The sequence below is a fragment of the Apteryx mantelli genome, chromosome Z (genome assembly GCF_036417845.1).
Source record: "Apteryx mantelli isolate bAptMan1 chromosome Z, bAptMan1.hap1, whole genome shotgun sequence".
Classification (NCBI taxonomy): domain Eukaryota; kingdom Metazoa; phylum Chordata; class Aves; order Apterygiformes; family Apterygidae; genus Apteryx; species Apteryx mantelli.
This window is the reverse complement of record NC_090020.1, coordinates 55023669-55044432: the sequence shown is the minus strand read 5'-3', so window position 1 is coordinate 55044432 and position 20764 is coordinate 55023669. Positions and strand designations below refer to the sequence as shown.

The 20764-nt window shown below is 36.7% G+C and overlaps 2 protein-coding genes across 5 annotated transcripts in view; one reads left to right on the top strand and one right to left on the bottom strand.

Moving 5' to 3' along the window:
* The window catches only part of RASA1 (RAS p21 protein activator 1), a 62452-nt gene extending 56104 nt beyond the window's left edge, over positions 1–6348 (top strand). For both annotated transcript variants that reach the window (XM_067315412.1, XM_067315413.1), the window contains exons 23-25: positions 1670–1747; positions 3095–3229; positions 5482–6348. In XM_067315412.1, coding sequence (XP_067171513.1) covers positions 1670–1747; positions 3095–3229; positions 5482–5565 — 297 coding nt within the window. In that variant the 3' untranslated portion in view covers positions 5566–6348. The remainder of the gene's footprint in view (positions 1–1669; positions 1748–3094; positions 3230–5481) is intronic.
* CCNH (cyclin H) lies at positions 1–20325 on the bottom strand. 3 transcript variants are annotated; one of them, XR_010886841.1, is made up of 10 exons: positions 20118–20325; positions 19791–19913; positions 18466–18539; positions 17981–18191; positions 17510–17673; positions 14904–14974; positions 12923–13034; positions 12239–12299; positions 8867–9066; positions 1–661 (listed from the first exon to the last, which is right to left on the bottom strand). XR_010886841.1 is itself a non-coding variant. In XM_067315414.1 (9 exons), exons 1-9 carry the CDS (start codon positions 20232–20234, stop codon positions 8992–8994), a joined length of 1008 nt encoding a protein of 335 aa, XP_067171515.1. In that variant the 5' UTR covers positions 20235–20325; the 3' UTR covers positions 8809–8991. The 3 variants fall into 3 exon arrangements, 2 of the variants coding, with proteins under 2 accessions (XP_067171515.1, XP_067171516.1); XM_067315414.1 differs by lacking the exon at positions 1–661 and having other exon boundaries at positions 8809–9066; XM_067315415.1 differs by lacking the exon at positions 1–661 and having other exon boundaries at positions 8809–9037; positions 20118–20320.
* Between the last annotated feature and the right edge of the window lie 439 nt (positions 20326–20764).

Here is a 20764-nt window from a genome sequence, read left to right as displayed (position 1 = left end):
ATAATTTTACACACAGAACAGTACAGAACTATGTTTCCAATACATTTCATCATTCATGTTGAATACAGGCATAAAATATGGTGCCATTTTCTTGTGCAAAGCCTGGTATGTGGCCTGAGTGTCCTCATCAGCCAGGAGGCTTTTTTTTCCTGCAGTTTCTTCTGTCCTCTTCAGCTGGAGCTAAACAGGGTCTTGATCTGAACTACAGCAGTAGCAAAAAGTGGCTAAATTGGGAAGAAGAGCCATAATCATTTGAGTATGAGTGATCTAGAAACTTGTATTAATGACGTGGTACATTCCCTACAGATTTTGAACCTGGTAGCAGGAACAGGAGAAATGGTCTGTTTAAAATAACTGATGAACCAGTGACCATACCAGCAACCATGCTTTGATGCTATGAGGGCATAGATGAACTCAGTAGTCATTTGTTCAAAAAAAAAAAAAAATAGTTGACTACTTTTTTTTTTTTTTTGTCTGCAACCAAAAGGGTCATACTCCAGTATTTTCTGTGTGGGAGCTGGAGAAGTGGGAAAGAAAAGGCAGGCAGGCAGTCATCCATCCACAAAGAAAATGAGTGCGTGATGGTAAAATGGTTGAATTTTCTTCGGGAATATCCATATCAAAAAAGACAACTGAGAACTGCTAGAGCAGAAATCTGTGACTAGAAGGAATAAATTCAAGAAGGGTATATTATCAGTTCAAAGTAGATGATGGAAACTTTTTTGCATTTCTATTGATTATTTGAGGACAGAAAGACAGAAAGGGGAAACATCTTTCAGTAATACTGTCATCCCTCTGTACAGAACCCTGCCACGCCCATTTTTTATATATATTATATATAACAACTTGCTTGCAAATTCAGACCATGTAATAAGTCAAACTGAAACCAATTGAAACCAATCATGACTTAACTCCCAGCTGTTTATAGAGTATTTAATTCTGAAACAAATGAACAACTGTCAACCTGACTCTTTTTCTTCCCCCTTTCACCCTGCTTTTGCTCAGCTTATTCCTTAGAGTGGTGGTTTCTGTTTTCTACAGCATGTTGAAATACCCCTTCTATTTGTATTCATTTTCATAGTTTGACATAAAGAACATTGTAAATCAGCTTTACAAGTTGCACCAGAAAGCCTCAGCTTTCAATAAAGTTTCTATTGTATCACTAAGAGAATGGGCCAACAACAACTGGTCTGTTTTGGTTCCCAAGCTGCAATGTGGATGAACAATAAATCTGTTGACTTAAGCATAATGAAAGAAAGTGACTTCAGGCTGCCATTACAAAGCTAGTTGTGTGACACACAACTTAATGTAAGCATTAATGAAAGAACAAGGAGAGCACTTATGTCCTGATGTTATCTTTGAAAGTACAGCATTTTTTATTGCAGTTATGTATTGGAGGGGCATTCATCTTAAATATTTCAGAAATGTAAAATTTTATGACTGTATGCATATATAAGCAAACAGTTTCTGAATTAATCTGGAATACAAAAAGTACAATCTTCTGACTGGTTGCATACTAGTCCTTAAAAATTCACTTAAAAATAAAATCACTCCAGATGATGCACTTGTTTTGCAATGTCATTTGTCTCTGACTGCAGCATGTTCATTTCAGGTGTGACTATTAAATTGGTATTGCTTTGTTCTAATAAATACTTCTAAAAATTACTAGGAACCATATATGGAGGGTGTAAATCCATTCATCAAGAGTAACAAACATCGCATGATCATGTTCTTAGATGAGCTTGGGGTAAGTGGTTTAAAAAAAAAGAATTTTATTGAAAGATACATAGCAAGACTGTAAATGAAATTTCTTTACAGTTCTTGTTAACTAGTTCAAAAATGGATCAGTTTCCACACAATTCTGAATGCTTGCTACTGAATAAATTTCTCTTATGTTTGTATAGAAACTGCAGATTGCTGGCCTGTCATGCATAGTTAAAAGCATGAAATGTTCTATTAGATTTTACTCCTATAGCACTGATGTGGACACAAATAGCTCAAATAGATCTTATCTCTACTGGATTTTTGGCCAAAAATACCAGTCTTTTAAAATATACTTTAAAACAGAAAATTGTGTAATTTGTCCTATGGTTTCAATCAGAGATTGTGAATTTTGATGTTTTAAAAAAATACTATGTTAAATTTCTGTTATACATCACAAAATGTCTCACTGCGTGCATTCTAGATGATGTAGTTCGAAAGAAAATAGTAAGTGCAGTTATCTTTGAAAATGTTTTCTGTCCGATAGCTATATCATATTCAAAGTATAGTATTCAGGAGTTCATGTATGTATATTTTTAAACCAAGAATCTGTTTTAAAACTGAAGATGAAAGGAATGTGGCTTCCTAAATTGATTCCTTGAGAGAGACCTAGAAGATATCTCAGAATATTTTGATAATCTATAAAAATGAGTGTTTTAAGGTAGAGCATTGAGGTAGGCTGCCATATATCACCTTTTTCTGGCTAAATGGCAAGTTCTATGTATTATGATGTATTCTGCGTATTATAATTTTTCTTATTTTAAATGACTCATTATGCATGAAGATTCTGAAAACTGTTGGTTTTAGTGTACTGTTGGATTAATCTACTGGTTTAATTACAATGTTATTATTTTATGAGTGGTTTTACTGACTTGCTAGATCTTGCTGTATTTTTGCTGCTGCTATTGTCTGATTTACATTGGAAAAAAAACACTTGATAGATCCTCCCTCATTTGCAGGGAGGATAGAAGATGAATTTCTGTCCTCAGTAGCTTTCCGGTCAGCTCAGAGGTAGCATAGCAACATCAGACCTTTCAGTAGAATCCTTTTAGTAGGAATAGACACTGTTACATCTTCAGTAATTACTCCCATGTGAAACATATGTGCAACCATAACTAAAATATCTTCATAAAATGGATGCTTGTGAAGATGAGGAAATACATAAGTTGTATTAGATAACATGGACAGAAGACTTAACTGTGAAGAATAACACTGCAATACTTGCTTGCAGTATCAGAACAAGTGCGTTGGCTGGTCTACAGAGCTATAATTTAATTTCCTTTATGGCTGGGTACTCACCATTCTAAGTCTGCTCTCATAATTTTTGTTAAAGAATGTTCCTGAGCTTCCAGACACTACAGAGCACTCTAGAACTGACTTATCTCGTGATCTGGCAGCCTTGCATGAGATATGTGTGGCACACTCAGATGAACTTCGAACGCTCAGTAATGAGCGAGGTGTAATGCAGGTAAGCTAAAATAGTTAACAAAAAAACCCACAGGTATAGATAGTATATCTTAAGTCACTGCATAATATTAGACTTTTTCTGAAATACTTTTGGATAGCAGTATGAGTGATAAATATATTAAACACATTTCACAAAGAGGTAGTTGTAGCTCTAAAGATAAATAACAGTTCATAGTTTTGAGTTTCTTTATACAATGAAACAAAACAGGTTGTAAAGCTGTGAGTGTTTTTCAGCTTCCAGAGGAAGCTTTTAGTTTCTAGAGGAAGCCTAAGCCAAAGAAATGACTGTCTCCTGACAGGCTCTCTGTGTCACTAGTTTTAGGATCTTGGGTGTGGGGTTTTTTTGATTTGTTTTTTGTTGGTGGTTTTTTTATAACTAAATGTACTTGCCTTAGCTTTCTATTGCTACATCATTTCTGCTTTCATTTATTACTCTTGTGAACAAACATGCCAAGCTTTTCTAGCAAACATACTATAAGCATTCTGTTCCAACTATTAAATTTGTATACAACTTTTATGAAAACTTCATTTTTAAGAGGAAAAAAAAAATCAAATTACTTCATGCATTGCCTCCAAAATATTACAAAAGTAATACTTGTCTATAATCTACTAATTATGATGAACTTCAAGTAGACAATTAAATTTAATTAGTATCTGCTTAAACTATCACTACATGTGCAGTACAAATCAAAAGGGACTCTTAGTCCTTAAACATAAAGGACTTGGGGGGTTGTGGTTGTTTTTTGTTTTGTTTTTTCTGAATGACTCGCTTTCAAAGAAATCACGTTTTGGGATAGTTCTTAACTTACTGTTTCCAAATATCATCTTGTAAATCAGAGTTCTTATCCTCATGGTTTAAAGACTGGAATACTTGTATCCTGACTCTTTCAAAGCCTTTATTTAAACCTATGTTAGACCATAAATCAATGTGGTTTTGGTTTGGGTTTTTTTTTTTCTCCTGACACCAGATGACCCAGTTTCGTGTCATTTCAATAATACATATTTCAGCAGTAAACTTTTTTTCAAACCAGGAGGGTTACTGGGAACTTGTGTGACTTTTGCAAAATGTGAAAATATATTTGTATTTAACGCCATTACTTTGGAAGAAGAAAGCTCAAGGAATTGAAAATGAAATGATGTCCTTCATTACAGCAGTTCAAATCTTATCCAGTTTAGTAACTACAATTTACTTCTATAGTGGCATATGAGGAAAAAAATCACTCATGGTCAAGTTCCCAATTCACTCAGAACTAGTGATCATCTTGACAAACAAGGCAAAAAAGATAGCTAGACTGGCACAGCAGGATAGAAGTTTTCAGCACTAAATATATGTGATGTTGATAGATAAAGGGTATCATTTTTTTTCAGGAGGCCTGTCCTTGAATAGTATGTTTAAGTGGGATTAAAAAAAAAATCAAGGCAGATCTTGAGAAAAATCTGAGGTACTTCAATGATCTGAGATGCAATATTGTTTCCTTGATACATTTATACCTCTACTTCAGAGGAGAAATTTCTCCTCAGGGGTTTCCATAAAGAAAATTCTCTTGAAAGTTGTTTTTCTATTTTTATTCTGTCAATAATAGCAATGCCTTAATAGTTCAGGAGCACCCCAATATACTTAAACATAGTTCTACTGTGATGAAAGAAATGATTGGGCTCCCAAAATTGTGTTAAAAGTACTTTCCCAGCCTATCTATGTTATGTGTATGTTCAGTTGCATCTGGCTGAATTCAATAACTAAGCTTTCAGAAAGAATTAACAAGAGTATAGTTTTGGATGTACAGAAAAGTGAACTGTATTATCACCTTTTTTCTTGTCATAGGATTTTTTTTCATTCTCTTGGCCCAGTTCTGCCCTAACACATGAAGAAAATAACTGAGAATAAGAATTTTTTTTTTTACAGCTAGGAGAACTTGGTTTCATTTTGAAACTCGCAGGTTAAGTTGACAAGATGATGTGTTCTTTCTTTTTAAAAACAGCCAAACAAAAAGATCCATGAGTGCAGAGGCATATTTCATCATGATGTTTTACAGTTGCCTTTCAAAATAATATCTCAGCAGCTAGGGAATCAGAGCTGTTTCTTTTTTCATATATTTTTATATTATAAATTTATATAAATATTGTAGAAGATATATATTTTTAAACTGATAGCAAGTCTGATAAGCTAATGTTGAAAGTGCTTCTCAAGTGAGACTCTTGTTTTTTCTAATTGCTGATGTATGGCTGTACTGGCTTTTTTTTTCCCCCCTACAGCATGTTCTTAAGAAGCTGCTGGCTATTACAGAACTGCTTCAACAAAAACAAAATCAGTATTCAGTGTCTAATAACATCAGGTAGCAGCCCTCTACCTGAATTCTGCATGGATCCAGCATGCCCAACGAGGCAACTCACACCAGTATCACTTTCTTCTTGCTCTTGCCAAAAATAGCACACCATGTCACATTCTCAGTGATGTGTGAACTATGCAAAAAGAAAACAAAGATTCTGTTGGTGAATGATTGTACCAGCACCTTTTTAAGCTATCTGTGCAGGACATTTGCACTTTTTTCCACTTGGAACAAATTTTCACGACCTCTGAGCCTTGGTGTACAGTTCACCTTCCGCAAAGAAAATGCTGTGACTGTGTCTTGAACTTTGAAAATTATTTTCAGCACCTCCAATTGCCAAAGTTTTGCTGTCTTGTTTGAAAAGAATTATCAACTGACAAAGAAAGAAATGCATTGTTTTGACAGCTGCATATAACTGGATAACACTTCTTACTGTAATTTCTGACTGGTTACAATTATTACGACTTTGACTGTTTCAACCACTCTAACTTGTATTTACAGTTTCCAGAGTTTGACATTATGGTAGGAACAATCTTTGCTGTACACTTTTTATACCATGCTGTTTCTCTTGCTGGAATCATGTTGAAAGAGAATATGCAGAATGGGTCTTGACAGCTTTATTTTTTAATGTGCCACTGATTCAGTCTGAATAATTCTTCCATCAAGGACTGTATATCCAGATAAATCACAATGCTTTTGTAAAATGTTTACAACAGTAAATAATTTGAATTCTGTAAATTTATTGATAATTGTATCAGACATGCATGCATTCATTAAACCATTTTATAAAATATGTATTGGTTGGTCTTTTGTGTAATGTAAGTCTACCATGAATCTTATTTTTATAACTGAAATACCAGTTTTTAAAATAAATCAAGTTGCAGAGAGCCTGTTTATGGAAACTGGTAATTTTGACTGCTGTGGAAATTTTTTATGGTGTCTACACACATGATCTATTTTGAAATGTTCATACAGTGTCACATGTATGGTTTTTAGTAGGAATCTTCCAAGCACCAGCTTGATGTTATACCATATTGCAGACTAAAGCTAGGAGTTTGAATAAATAACAAGGGGGGGGGGACAAACTTAATTTGTGCATACCTCATGGGGCAAGAGAGCAAAGCTGTTAAAACTATAAACAATTAATTACACTATTTAGAGGATGTTTCAGCATTCCCATTCATGACTTTTCTTTTCTTGGGACTGACATGGTAATGGATAAAAGGATGTTAAGATTCACTGACAAGACTAATGAGGAATTGCATTATAAATAACTTGTATTACATGAACACAGCTGTTACACCATTAGGACAACTGTAAGATCTGACTGGGAAGAAAGTGGATGTGGAAGGGAAGGTGGAGATGTAATTGTGTTTATTGTGTTACTAAGTCTAAGGCACATGTATCCCACTAGAAGTGGGACAATTGTCATTTGCAGGATTGGTCAATAGGACAAAAGTTTGAAGAAAAATACTACTAGAAAACCACAGAAGTACTGACCTTAAAGCCAAACTTTGTGGAGTATTAAAATAAATCATACTATGAAAAAAATCAAGGTTTCAAATTTTGAAAATGCTACTGCTGTCTGTATTCAAAATCTCAACACCCTCCTTCATCCTAGTCTCTAGACATGTATAAATCATTTAAATATTATTAAACTTGTACTAGTCATTTGCCTAACCTATTTCTAAGCCTGCACAGCTAGAACTTCTAAAATTTCTCTAGACAATCTGTATCATACTGTTTTTTCTCTACTATAAAAATATTCCTTAATTTCCTATCTATCTCCTGTCTTTGAGGAAAAAGGACAAGAATTACTTTTTGCAGTTGCTTTTACACTAACTTGTATAGTCCTCATCTTTGGGTCTTTGCTGTAATGTTAGTGTATCCCTCCTCTCACATGTTTTCTGGGTTTGCAATTGCTCTTGCTGTACTGCCTTGGACTCTTCAGTTTGGCCTATCATTACTGAAGATGGGTGTCCAATATTGGCTCTTCTGTCATATCCAAGAGCTCCCAAGTGTGAGGAGTAGTATGTATTAAGTATACTTAATAGGTAGTGGTGACACACTTAATATAGTCTAGTAAGACATCTACCTATTTGCCTGACTGTGATATTACTGAGTTCCTTTGTAGATCCTCCCGTATAAAACTACTGCTTGCCCACTTCCTGTCAAACTGGTATTAAATTTCCTCTTAGAGGAAAAGGTAATCAACAGCAATCTTGTTTTCAGCACTTCTTACAGGTTCTCTCCCATACTTTTAATTGGTGAATACAATTATGTCACTAACAGAAATATGCAAGTCACAGCCCCCCTTCATAACTTGTATGAACTGTTGCTGAATACTCCATTTATAGCTTCCAATCACTCTAGAACCTAATGTGCTATTCCTAACAGTTTCAGTTAGGTCAAATTTTCTTTATTTGCTTTTGAAGGTGTTATGTAAGTGGTGGCAGGCCTTCTGAAGTAAAGATGCAATACCTGCTTTTCTTCCCTGACTACTTGGCCTACTACCATGATGCAGAAGAATGAATCTTTTGTCAAAAACAAATTGTGTAATTTTTTTAAACATCTGTTGGTTGCATTTTTTAATGTAATAGATAAAAAGCCAGTGATAAAAATCAATCTAGATAGGTTTCAAAGTTGCTTTAAGGTGTGCATATTCTAGAGGAACTAACACCACTGCTTATTTTCTAAAACAATGTGTGAAATACTTTGACCTAGTATGTAACTATTTAAAGTTTTTTGTTGTTGTTTTTGGGGGGGTTTTTTTACAACTCTCAGTTGGCCCTGGTATGTTGGTCACAGCAGTTTGAGATCATAGTTGCAGGAACAGCAGCTGCAGTAACAAATTAAGTCACAGCATTTACAACATGGAAAGTAATAACCACAGCTTATATCTGCTGCAGTATATTTGAGAAGAGCCTCAAGAATACTGAAAATGTTATGCGCAAGGTTGTATTTTTTTTTAATCTATTTCAAGGATTAACTGGGGAAGAAGGCAGCACATCTGGTCTAAAGCACTTAAGTATCTATACCAGATTTGTCTCCTGCTTTTATTTATCCACTTTGCTAAATGCAAAGTGTGATATCAGTCTAGAAGTACAGCACAGCAGTAACTAAAATCAAATCTCAAACTGTTCTAAAGCCAAAACTCTTCACTGAGTGACAAATGGCTTTAAGTAAACATTTCACATTAGTGTTTGACTTTGAACAGATCAGTGTTTGCTAAAATAACTAGCTGCAGTTGCACTAAAAAAAAAAAGTCATACACTTTATTGTAAAGACATTAAAACTGAGAGAACAAATACCTCCCAAAACCAAGTAAGGAACCTGTGGTAGACTTTGAGAGTTCTGCTAACACCAGACACTGAACAGCAGGTAGCCCGAGTAGGTCCTGGCACCTGGAACTGCAGTGGTAGAATACCATCTTCCTTCAGGGTTTATAGTGAATCCACAAGATCATCATCAGTCCATTCTTCCTAACAGAAGAAAAGCAAAAAGCCATGCCCTAAGCAGGGTATGCAGTTGGTATGTTTTACAGGTGGGTGAGCCAGGCAATAAATAGCTACAGGTATATGCTACTGCTGCACACTGTCAAGGTAACAACTTCTACACATGCCATTTAAAAAGAATTTAATCAATACAACTGTCTCTTCATATTGATCTCTTTCAACCATATCTACTATTAATAACATTTAAATAGTACATTTAAACTGCTTTTAACCATAGTGCAAAACTGGTTTGTCATGCCCAGATTACTTGACACTCATGTACATCTGCAGGGACACTTCTGGAGGAAAAAGTAAAGACCAGGGACCGTGTTGCATTATGCATACCATTCTACTTCTGATAACTAGGAAGCAACATCATTGACAACTTACAGTAAGATTAGCTCTAAGTGGAAATGAAAACTAGTACATACAAGTCAGCATTAGGAGTTGAGTAATGCATGTTCATTAAGCACATTCATGAGAATCTGAAAGACCCCATGGACAACAGTTGCTGAACAACTTAGAGGACATTCTCTTTACTTAGACTCCACATGATCAAGATTTGTGCTCTGACTTCCTCCCACTTCTAAATGTGAGCACAGCATAAAGATTTTTAGGCTTTCCCTAGTTAGTTGTGGGACTCCAATTAAGTTTTTCTTACAGGGATCATTAAGGACATATCTTGCCCCCTCAGAAGTATTACCCATTGTGCTCAATGTCTTTTGCAGAGGAAAAAGAGAGACAATTCAGTCAAGTAAATGCATCAGAGGGAAGATTTTATTTTCAGCCAATAGTGGCTAATGCCAGAACACAGGATTGAAAGCCTCCTGGAATGAATCTAACTTCTTGCTCCTGCAAACATGTCTTATGTTTTTCATAAGGAAATTAAAAATCTCAACCCTGTGTTCCTTATGCCCAGGATTTAGCACCCCCTAGTTGAACAAGCAGGCTAGAGCCTAAAAAAAACATTTAAACTAGTGGTGACTAAGCACTTTATTACCATTAAATAAAGCAGTTTATCCACCTATGCTCTAAAAGCCACACAGTCTCAAGTCATTTTAGCAGCCCTTTTGAACACCTGTTTGAGATTTATCTCATCCTTCTTCATTACTGGGGACCATGCACAGAATTCCAGAAGAGCTCAGACTGGCACCCTTTACTAGTATCCTGCCCTTTTTATGGCTTCATTACTTTGGCAGCTTAGTCATCTATGGCCAGTCTGTACCTTGTGGAGTCCTTCTAGCATTTCAAATTAATGAGCTCTCCACCCCAATTATGCCCTTTGTATTGGTATTTACTTCAGCAATAAACTGGTAGATCCAAAAAGAATTGTTATAAGTAGATTAGAACTGATTGTGCACTTGCATATATCACACCCTAATTACAGCTATAAACATCAGCTGTCTACAAGATTAGTAAAGCCTCAAAGTGTGAACAACCGTACAGGTACTATAAGCTTCCAAAAAAATTAAGCCCAGTTTTTCTTGTGCATTTATGATTAGTGAGCCCAGATCTGATCCTGCACTAATAATTACTCAGAAATGAAAATACCAAGCATAAACCAATGGCAGTTTAGATACACGGTTATTAAGAAACAGCTTTTGAAACTTAGGATTTTTTAAAATATGAATGTAACAGCTGATCATAAAATGCTGTTAGAATTATAAAAAAAGAAGAAGTTTGCAAGAGAACCATGGTTCTAAAACTCCTAAATAAGACCTCTTTAAATTAAGCTAGAGGGAAAAAAAATGAGTGTTTCAGGCTTAGTTTCAAGTTATTTTCTAAATCATTTTATGAAGTGAAAAAGTTGCCAATTTCCGTAGTAGTAGAAACTCACATGGCAAGGATTTGAACAGACATCCTTATTCTACAAATGTATGTGTTTTAGTTTTCATTCACTTTTTAGAATGGCATTTGGAGTAAACTTTAGTCAAACTTTTTTTTACAGTATTAAATAGTTTTTGTTAAATATGCTTGAGATTCTGCATTTCCTAAGAGCATAATTTCAGTTTAGCTCCACAGGAATCAATTTTCAGATTGGTGCTATAATGTGGGACTAAAATTGACCATGATAATTATGATAATTTACACAATTCAAGGAGCCTTGCAAAACAAAACAAAAAAACCACACCCCTCACAAAAACACCCCTACAAAAGCACACACAACACATTCTGCATTTTAAGGTTAAAATTTTGACAGACAACCCTATTCAACAGTTCAAAAGTTCTCATAAGTGGCATACTTCAGATATCTTAGACCACAAGGATGCAGAATATCTTCTGCTCTTCAATATCAAGAGATGTTCAACAAAAAAAGGTTTTTTTGAAAAGCTATTCCTCCATCAAAATGTAGTAGTAGTCTATACAATTTTCAGTCAATGTTACAAATGAAAGGTGTGGAAGATGTTTCAAATTACAACTGAAGCAGTACCTTAATTGTATTTTAAATTTAAGGCATCCTCCAAAATCTCTACCTCATTTATATTCAGTTTCCTAATTTGCAGTACCAGCTACCCCCCAGCATAATTTGTGAAAGCCTTGGTAGCACATAGCCTGAGGTAGAAATTTAATCTGGAAACTGAGTCTCTCCCTTGTGCAAGAAGCCAAAGAAAGTAAATGAAAACAGAACAGAAACACTGGGCAGCAGAAAGACCCCCAAATACAACTTCTGAGTAAAAAGGACCTGTCTGATATATTTTTTCCAGGATATCCTCATTTGTTTCATCCACAACCTGAGAAGTAAGTTTCTGCTATCACTGTCTAAGTTAGGATTTCTCCTCAAGCATTCAGTTCCTGGCTTTCCAAAAGCTTTCATCACAATCTCCAGAATCTCAGTTTTACAACTGTTACCTCAGTGGCATAGTAGAGTTGCACATGCTGCATTTACAAGTACTTAGCTTTATGCTGCTCTACAGTTGCAGTTACACAAGACTTTCAAATCACAGAAAACAGCAGAAAGGATGCCTTGCACTGTCTACCCCTCTCTGCAAAAGGCTAAGTTGTTTAACATTCCGAGTACAGGCTAGTAAGAGCTCTGGCTTGTTTTTTAAAAAACGGGTTGAAAGATTTCCAAGCAGCACGTAAATAATATTGAGAGGTTAAAAAAAAAGTCTCAGTAGTTCTGTCATTTTTGTCTTGGCAATGACTAAGAGGGTAGAAAAGCAGTACTTGTACAGTAGTTTTACTGACCTCATCCATTTTAGATTTCTTTGTTATATATTCATCATCTTCATAACCTTTCCTCTTCTTCCTAGACCCCATCCAGAAAAGAAAAAAGTGAAATGCATAAGCATTTTTAGAGCCAGGTAATCTCCTTATTTGGCCACAGCATTTAAAATTAGATTATGTACCTATTTGCCACATACAAAGCTACCAAGGTCTAACCTAATAGTCTGCTAGAAGTTTGCAGTTCTGAGTAGTAAAGTGAAAAGGGCATAATACTCTCCAGAAAAGAGAAATCAAGAACTTAAGTTTTGCATTCCACATATAAGCCTTAAGAAAACATTAACCCTTAACACAAATTTTTTTTTAATCAAGTGATTTTGAAGCCCTCAGTTCTCGTTACATATGATATCAAGAGGTCAGGCCCTAAAAGCCATCCTGAACTCCAGATCCATATTACAAATAAACACTACTAGTGCTTGCAGTGCAAATCAGCACAAAGAATGTATTTATGCATTACTGAAAGCACTACTGGAAGCAGAGTCAAGACAAACTAGCAGAAACTCACACAGCAAGAATTTGAACAGATATCCTCATTTAGATGTTTTAGTTTTCATTCGCTTACACAGATCAGAGAAAATTAAAGTTTCCATAATAGCAAAAAGTTGAAAAGTCAAAATATTAAGGAGGAAGTGTTAAATATATACTTACGGGTTTATAATAAGTGAAAGCTCTGAGCTGTGACATTTCTCTAATTTCTGTTTTAGAGCAGCAACCTCTTCAGGCCTTGGTAGTTCATATTTCTTTATGAGATTTTTCATGCCTACGGTGGCAACAACACAGCCTTAAGCGAGTTAAGTCATTTCTGCTCCACCCTGTGAATTACACAAGGTGCTATCAATCAGTACTATGGCTACTGTTATTGCTCGTCTCTTATACTTAAGCTTGGACCAGTGGTTTACAGTTCCTTCCCTCTTTGTAACAATGAGCACAGTATACATTTTTGAGCAGCTTCTATTAAAAAGACTTCACCAAAATCAGGACAACATACAGGGAGAAACAGAATTCAAAAAGTCTTAAATGAAGTCCATATCTCTGTTAGGTTTGAAAGCCTCACATCCAGTTTTTAAAACAGACTTCAGGAAGCTACAAGACAATATGCAACATAACACAAAACAGGTGTAATTAGACAAAAAGCTTACCAAATAAAATCCTGGTATTTGTCAAAGTATGCATTAGATGTTCAGGAAGTATTGACTACTTTCCTGTCTGAAACAGCTTCATAAGCAAATCTCAGCTTAGAAAATATCCCACTCTATATAATGCTCAAACTTCAGAGAATCCAAGATTACACATGTAAGACTTAACTGTCATCTTACATTAGAGGATTAATTTTAAACGACATCAAGATACAGCAAAAGCTCAGTGCAGATAACTATACTAAAACAAGTTGTTAGGATCGCGATTCTGGATTTCCTCAAGGCAAGTGAAAGTGATGTAGAGTTCACATTGCTGTGCTAACAAACATCAGGGTACACATACTTTTTGCATTCAGGATTGTACCTCAGTCTTTAAAAAAGGAGAGATTGGTTTCAGTCTTGTTAAGAACACAAATTAAACTTGCAACTACCCTGTAAGAAGCAAGAGACTTATTTTCACTACCATCAGTTCTCTGTACATCTACTCATTTATTAATAACTTGAATGTTTCAAGACTTCCCTCCAGTCATCATATGTTTATAGATGGCAAAGGCTATATTCTAGAATGTTGCAAGTAAAGAGGAAGTGAGCCCAGTTTTCCCTTGGCTTCTTACTAATGGAAGCAGGAAGACTAGACTGGTTAGTAGGAAGAGAAGGGGAAAAATATCTTATGTTTACAAATCCAATTTGGATTTAAGTGTAGACACCAGTGACAAGTGTAATATATTCACTACTAAAGTCAATTTAGTTGAAAGACTTTAGATTTTTAATGCTCTCACTCTTCCATTTTATATGCATGCATTCACTTATACATTACAGAACTGATTACTTACTGAAAGTTTCATAACTCAGCCTTTTTATTTAATTAAACTTAATAATTATAGAATGTACTACAATCCCTATCGTTCTAGCAAAACCATGTTAGCATTTTGATATTGCTAGTGTTAAATATATATATATATATATATAGCAAAACTTAAACCTCTTTCAAACCATCCTTATAGTCTGCAAAATATAACTGAGAGAGAAACCCTGGCAGGTCACTTAACATTAATTATTTATTTTAGAAAAGGTACCCTCTGGTGGCAGAAGTAGTTATGTGCAGGCTTTTGCCAGAAGCTGCACTTCAGGTTACAGTGACCAAAAGAAGTATTTCATCCCAAGACTTAAACAATAGAAGTATCTAGTGCCGAAAATAAACTTCGCACTTTTGAATACAAGTTAGTCACTAGCATTTAACTGACTACAATTCATCAGGCCTTTTTTGGTTTAACTTCATTTGTTTACGTCAAAGCTAAGTTTCAGTGTTCTCTCCGTCTGCTTCCTGCCAAGTGCTTCATTTTATTGCCTATGATTTACTTAATTAATGCTAGCCCTGAAATGAAGAAAATTGTTTAAAGAACATTTTTCTGCTCAAAGCTTTTGCTGTTTGAAGGGAAAAGACGTTTTCCTTTAGAGATACAGTTTATCATATTTTTCCAATGTTTACTTACATTTCATGCCATCTAGTAGCTTGGCTAAGGATGTTCTGTTTTCTTTCAGCATAAGACTTTCTGATAAATAACTAAAAAAAAATGAAAGAGCAAGTCTGAAGTTCTTAAAACATGTCGTAGTTGTGGCAACTACTACTACTTAATAAAAAAAATACTATGTATCATTTACAGATGCTAAAACTTTATGATTGGAATTAATAAAAACACCCTTGTTACATAAATGCTATAAGCTGATAAAAAAAAAAAAAGGAAATCTCTTGTTCCTTCCATTTTTCTTCTGTAACAATTTTACAAAGCATTTTTTTAGCCATGTAAAGGATCAAGTTCCTATGTTGCAAAATTAAACATTTGTACATAAGCCTTGTTAAGTTAGCTTACGTTTCAGATTCTATGAAATGTCACACTAAGATCACACTGTATGACTGCTGGAAAAGCAAATCTACAAAAGGATAGTTTTCAGACAGATCAATGAACAGGAAAGTTTTTGAGATGGGACTGCTTCTTTTGGCAGCGACACAGCCTTGAATCTACCGAAAGCAAATGTAAGATGTTCTCTTTTAAAGTCTGTAGAGCCCTTCCTCTTCCCTCAAAGATTCAAACTTCCTTTTAACAAGGATATTAAAACAACAGGGTAACACCATTATTTAGGTATTTTATTTAACACATGCTAGTGTTAAAAAAGAAATTTTTATTGCAAATAATGAAACCATGGTACATGACCTCATTAGAGTAAAAACATCACAGAGAAACAGATTACACTTTTAGCTTTAGCACTCGCCTCACTTAAGCTTCCAAATCTTAAAAATAAATGAATAAAATACCACTCTGCAAACACAGGGTAAACCACAACCAACACAAACAACAGTCCTCACCAAGTTCTATAATAAGCAAATAGTTTTTCCTCTCCTTTTCTTGGGAAAGTGTGTACTTATGAAGAGATTACAAAAATCCAAGACTCCAAAGTCTTCCAATGTGCATTACCTTAAACCTTAGTTAATATATAGACATAAAGAGGTGTATCAGTTGCAGCTTCCAGTCTGAAGCAAATGGCCACCAAGAAAATAATTACTATAAGCTGACAGCTGCTCTGTTAGTATCACTGCTCTTGTAGAACTCAATTTTAAGCAAAGATATTATTTAAACTTTTGCTGATACCGTAATGAAAGACTGATTTGGAGCCATCTATGCTCTAGAGTTCTAGTGCCAAGAGTGGCACTTGTTTTTTCCTGGAACTGTAACTCTTCTCAGACTGTCATACACATCACTTGCATTGTGTGAGTGACAGACTTGCAAAGCATCCAGGTTCCATTCACCCCGTCACACCTCCACACACGCACACACCCACCAGCCCATAACATCTGAACCGCAGCATTAGTTTCTGTCACATCCAGCACCTCACAAGTTTGTTTGGAATAACAAGTGACCAGGTTACAGCATTTCCACAGGGCAGACAGGTGACAAAGATTTAGCTTTTCATGAACATGCAAACATAAAAACTTTGATTCAAACATTGTTTACAAATTATTCTAAGTTCTTTTCATAAGCATGCTTTTCTGAATCATGGCATAAATAGTACAAACTATAAATTCAGGAATTAAATCAACTTCAAAGTTAGAATAGCATAAAAATATTCAGGTCTTTATCCCGAGAGGACAGTGAACACAGCACAGGGCATTCCCCACACCGACTCATTCTTTTGAGAAAGCCACTTTTTACTGCTTCCTAACAAAACTGAGATTCATTTACAGCAGGTAGAGGGAAACTTTCTCAAAACAGAATGGCTTGCACCTATTATCAGCCTTTTTACCTACAGCAGTTACACTCCAGATGCAACACACTCACATGGAGCATCATGTGATGAGCAAAACACTCAAGATACAGTTAGATGTAGCTTAGAGCAGCTACATTAGTTACATTTCTGGAAGGAAAAAAAGTAACCTTTAGTCCGTGGGAAGGGGGAGGAGAGAGGGAAAGGCAAACCAACACATTTTAGCACTAATATCAAAGTGCTTGATGATGCCTTTGCAAATACCTAGAGATAAGACCACAGAAAGGAAAGAAGAGACTAAGTTAAAATAGCACCTTCTCATTAGTTCATTTTCATGGAAAACGCACTGTAGGTGAGGCCAAATACAGCACGTCAACAGTTTCTGCATACCTGGCTGTTAGTTAAAGAGAAATTCTCTTTGACTCAAATCTTAGATACTTTTTAATCAGGAATATATTTAAGTGTTTCTTTAAGGTTTTTTGTACCCTCAGTTCCCATTGTTTCAGTTTTCTTCACTCACTTTTCAACATTGGTCTGAAAATCTTGTTCTGTTTTACCTAGGGCAAAGTCAGTTGGAAAAAGCAAATAAAGAAAAAAAAAAAAAAGGAGACAGCTAATCATATCTCCCACTTTTGGAATCTGGAAAGAAAAAATAGCAATGCTTCAGTTTTGAAAACAAAAAGTATGCACCAGATGTCTTAATGATCAGTAAATACATACTTACACTTACTACTTAAGAATGCCTAGAACAAAATAATACATTGTAAACAATGTATTACTACAATACCAGAAGCAAAGTGTTTAAAGCATACCTACAAAGAAAAAAAAAAAAGCCTACCTTTCCATATTAATTCCTGCTCTTGAAGCACTAGATAATATAGCAGTGAGAGCTATTTGTGAGGGAGTAAAGAGCAGATATGCATCTGTAAGAGCTACTCGATTGAGAAAGTCATCAGCTGTTTTCCTCAAAACTTCAGGATTCTCCAGCATTGGATAACGAGTCTAAAAAATAAGTATTTATGAAAGTAGGCAGCTGTTCCTGATCTTCCAGTTCACAAGTTCAGAACACACAATTCAACAGTGCTGCATGAAGGAAAAAGTAGCAGGTCATCTTATTCTGAAAGATAACCTAAAATGATTAAAGACCGTAACATAATAGATTTCCTTTCAGATACTTGCCTATTTATCACTTTAGAATCTAGATCTTTCCAAGCAGAGAGACAAAAGTAACTTAGCTTTTTTAATACAATCCCCGAGATGTTTGCATTGCATCAGTGTATGAAATATGTAGCATATAAAATGGTATTACCTTCAAATCAATTAGTAATCCCTCAAATGGTCTGTATGGATTGTGCACAATAAGATGGAAGTTCAGCTGCTGAATAAGTAGTAGTTCATATTCCAGTATCTGTTCAAGAGCTTTTTCCTGCCCAAGAGGGCTTTCTCGAAGGTTACCAACAAACTGTGCACTGGACACATTAAATTCATCTACTTTACATGCCAAAAACGCACATGTTAACCTTGAGAAGGGAGAGGAGGGGAGAAAAAAAAAAGTGAACAATTGACATCTGCAAGCATCCATCTTGTTATCAAAACCTGTTCAGAAAACTTAAGTCTTCAAAACACTGTTTAGAACACAGTAATCTTTTCAGAATGGAAATGGAAAGCGACTATTTTCTGTCTTTACTTGTATTTAAGCTCTTTGATTTCCTTTCTCATTTCTTCAATTTTTTACAAATACAAACTTCTAATGTTCTGCTGAATATAATAACTCAAGATATGTTGATAACTCACATTATTATCCGAGGGTGATACTCCATCACTGAGTTATTGAGGTAAAAGCGTTTGAAATACATACAAGCTGTTCCCTAAATTAAAAAAAAGGGGGGAGGGAGAAGTAGTAAGTATAGAAGCAAAACTAGATTAAAAAAAAATCATAAAACAGAAGTAATTTTGAATATACACTAAAGACAAAGAATACACTAGGGCTACAAGTACAAGCACATGTTGCCATGTCAGTAAGTACCTCATAGTCTATTATTCCTGTAAGGATCTTATAAAGTGGTAGTTTGGTTAATTTTTCCTCCAGATCAGAGATTCGAATCCAGACTTTTTCCTTCAGCTAGATTTCCAACTTGATTTGAACCCCATCAGCGTGAAACCAGGTATTCAACAACATTACTCTGGGGGTCTGATCCAGCATGCATACTCTAAGGGGGCTAATTCTCAAATATAAGGTCAGATTGTATAGCATGTGATGGCAACCTACTGCTATGTTTCAAAGAGATGTTCAGAAGAAACACTTTTCATTTTTATTGGTCAGTACACCAGCTAAAAAGAGGGAAACTGACTGGGGCCAATGCAACTAACCCTTCTTCAGGCTAGGTGACAAAAGAAGCACGGATTTCATTCTCTGCTTCAGCCATAAATCCCCACTCTCTCTTCTGAATTACAGGCTTCTGACTTTAACATAAGTCACTTCAGAATTTTTTTTTTTTTGATAATTTAACTTACTGCCAGTATAGGTGCTTTAACCAGTGTATTTTGAGGTCAGACACGCACCCATGCTGTTGCAGAAGAAGCAAGTGGACCAAGCAGTCAAAACATGGGATTCAGCAATGAGTGTGTTTTATTATATCATAAATCCATTCATCTTTAGGTTCATTTCTACTTCTTGCTTAGGAGAAGAGGGAAGGAAGAGGTTAAAACCCAGCCCTGAACAAGAAACAGATGAAGCTGAGAAATAATTCTCTGTTTTTAAAAGTATCATCCTCCCCAGAAAACAGACAAAAAGAAAAAAGCAGTTTGAAATACTGCAATACAGGAGGGATAAACAGCCAAAGGCTGCCTGTACTTTCAGAAATAAAATAAGCAAGCAGCAAGTGAAGGAACAAAAGACACAGAAGGGACAAAGCTTGTAACTTCATTAGTCATCACACTGCAGACACTTCTCACTGTAAGCACATCAAATCATACTGAAGAAGCAGTAACATCTCAAAAAAACATCTCTTGACAGAAGTATCTGAAGCATCATTAAGGGAAACATGTTTCTCTCAGAAGACAAAGCCAGGAGATGGAGGAGGAAAATCTTGAGACAGAGCCAAAACACTTCTGCTTACCACTACAGATCTAGGCATTGAAGGCTTAAAGACAGCACAGAAATCCAGTAACCTTTTTTCGTAGTATTTGCATATCGTCAGCTCCTCAAGTGGCTCAAGAAGGAAAGGGTCGGTCTGCTGAACCTTTGGGAAACAAAATCGATTTTGACGCAAGCGCTGCGCTCACGCACTGCCTGCCCACCTCGGGGGCCCCTGTCCTCCCCTGCCCGCCGCCACCCCCGCTCAGAGGCGCAGGGCGAGGCGCCCCTCTCCCCCCGGGGAAGCAGGCGGCGGCCCCAGCGCCCCGCTACCCGCCCGGCTGTGGCACGGCCCCCCCCAGCCCCGCACCTTTCCGCCCGCCACCGCTTTGCTGCGGAACTTGCGGTTCGCGTCGACCCGGCAGCGCGCCAGCTCCTCGTCGCTGCGGAAAGTCCAGTGCCGGCGCTGCGTGCTGCTGTGGTACATGATGGCGGCAGCAGCGCCCGCGCCCCGCAACGGCGAGGCTGCGCGCCCCCACCCCGCCGCGCTTTACGGCTGCGTCATCTGCGCACTCACGCCGCGTGCGCCATGACGCGCCGCTACGCCGCGCCCACTACAGCTCCCAGCATGCACCGCGCTCCCCGCCCTCCCCTGCGAGCTTGTCACGCGACCCCAGGATGCACCGCGCCACACCGCCTAACCCCGCCCATGCGGACGCGCCTTTCCCGGCAGGCTGCGCTGTCGCGGGGAGCGGAGCATGTCGGGAGTTGTAGTTGCCGCCGAAGGTGCACGAGGGCTGTGGTGGCGGTAGGGCGCCCGTGACTGTTGGCGCAGCGACAGTTGGCGCCCGCCAGCCCGTCCGTGAAGAGGAGGGCGGGGGACCCGCTTTGAAAACCCCTCTGTGAAATCATATGACTCGATGAAAACCATAAGCAGGACATTTTCGTGGAAGTAATTAGAAGAAGGTTAATTAGGAGACATTTGATCTGGGTTTATGGCTCCAAGCAGAGTCATGG

What these genes read in the sequence shown, in the direction of transcription:
- CCNH (XM_067315414.1), bottom strand. Translation starts at nt 20,234, where the DNA reads ATGTACCACAGCAGCACGCAGCGCCGGCACTGGACTTTCCGCAGCGAC. An exon ending in GCAGGAATTAATATGGAAAG is followed by an intron (nt 14,975 to 17,509) that starts GTAGGCTTTTTT and finishes ATTTTTTTTTAG; the next exon opens with TTATTTATCAGAAAGTCTTA. An exon ending in AGAAATCTAAAATGGATGAG is followed by an intron (nt 9,067 to 12,238) that starts GTCAGTAAAACT and finishes TACCCTGCTTAG; the next exon opens with GGCATGGCTTTTTGCTTTTC.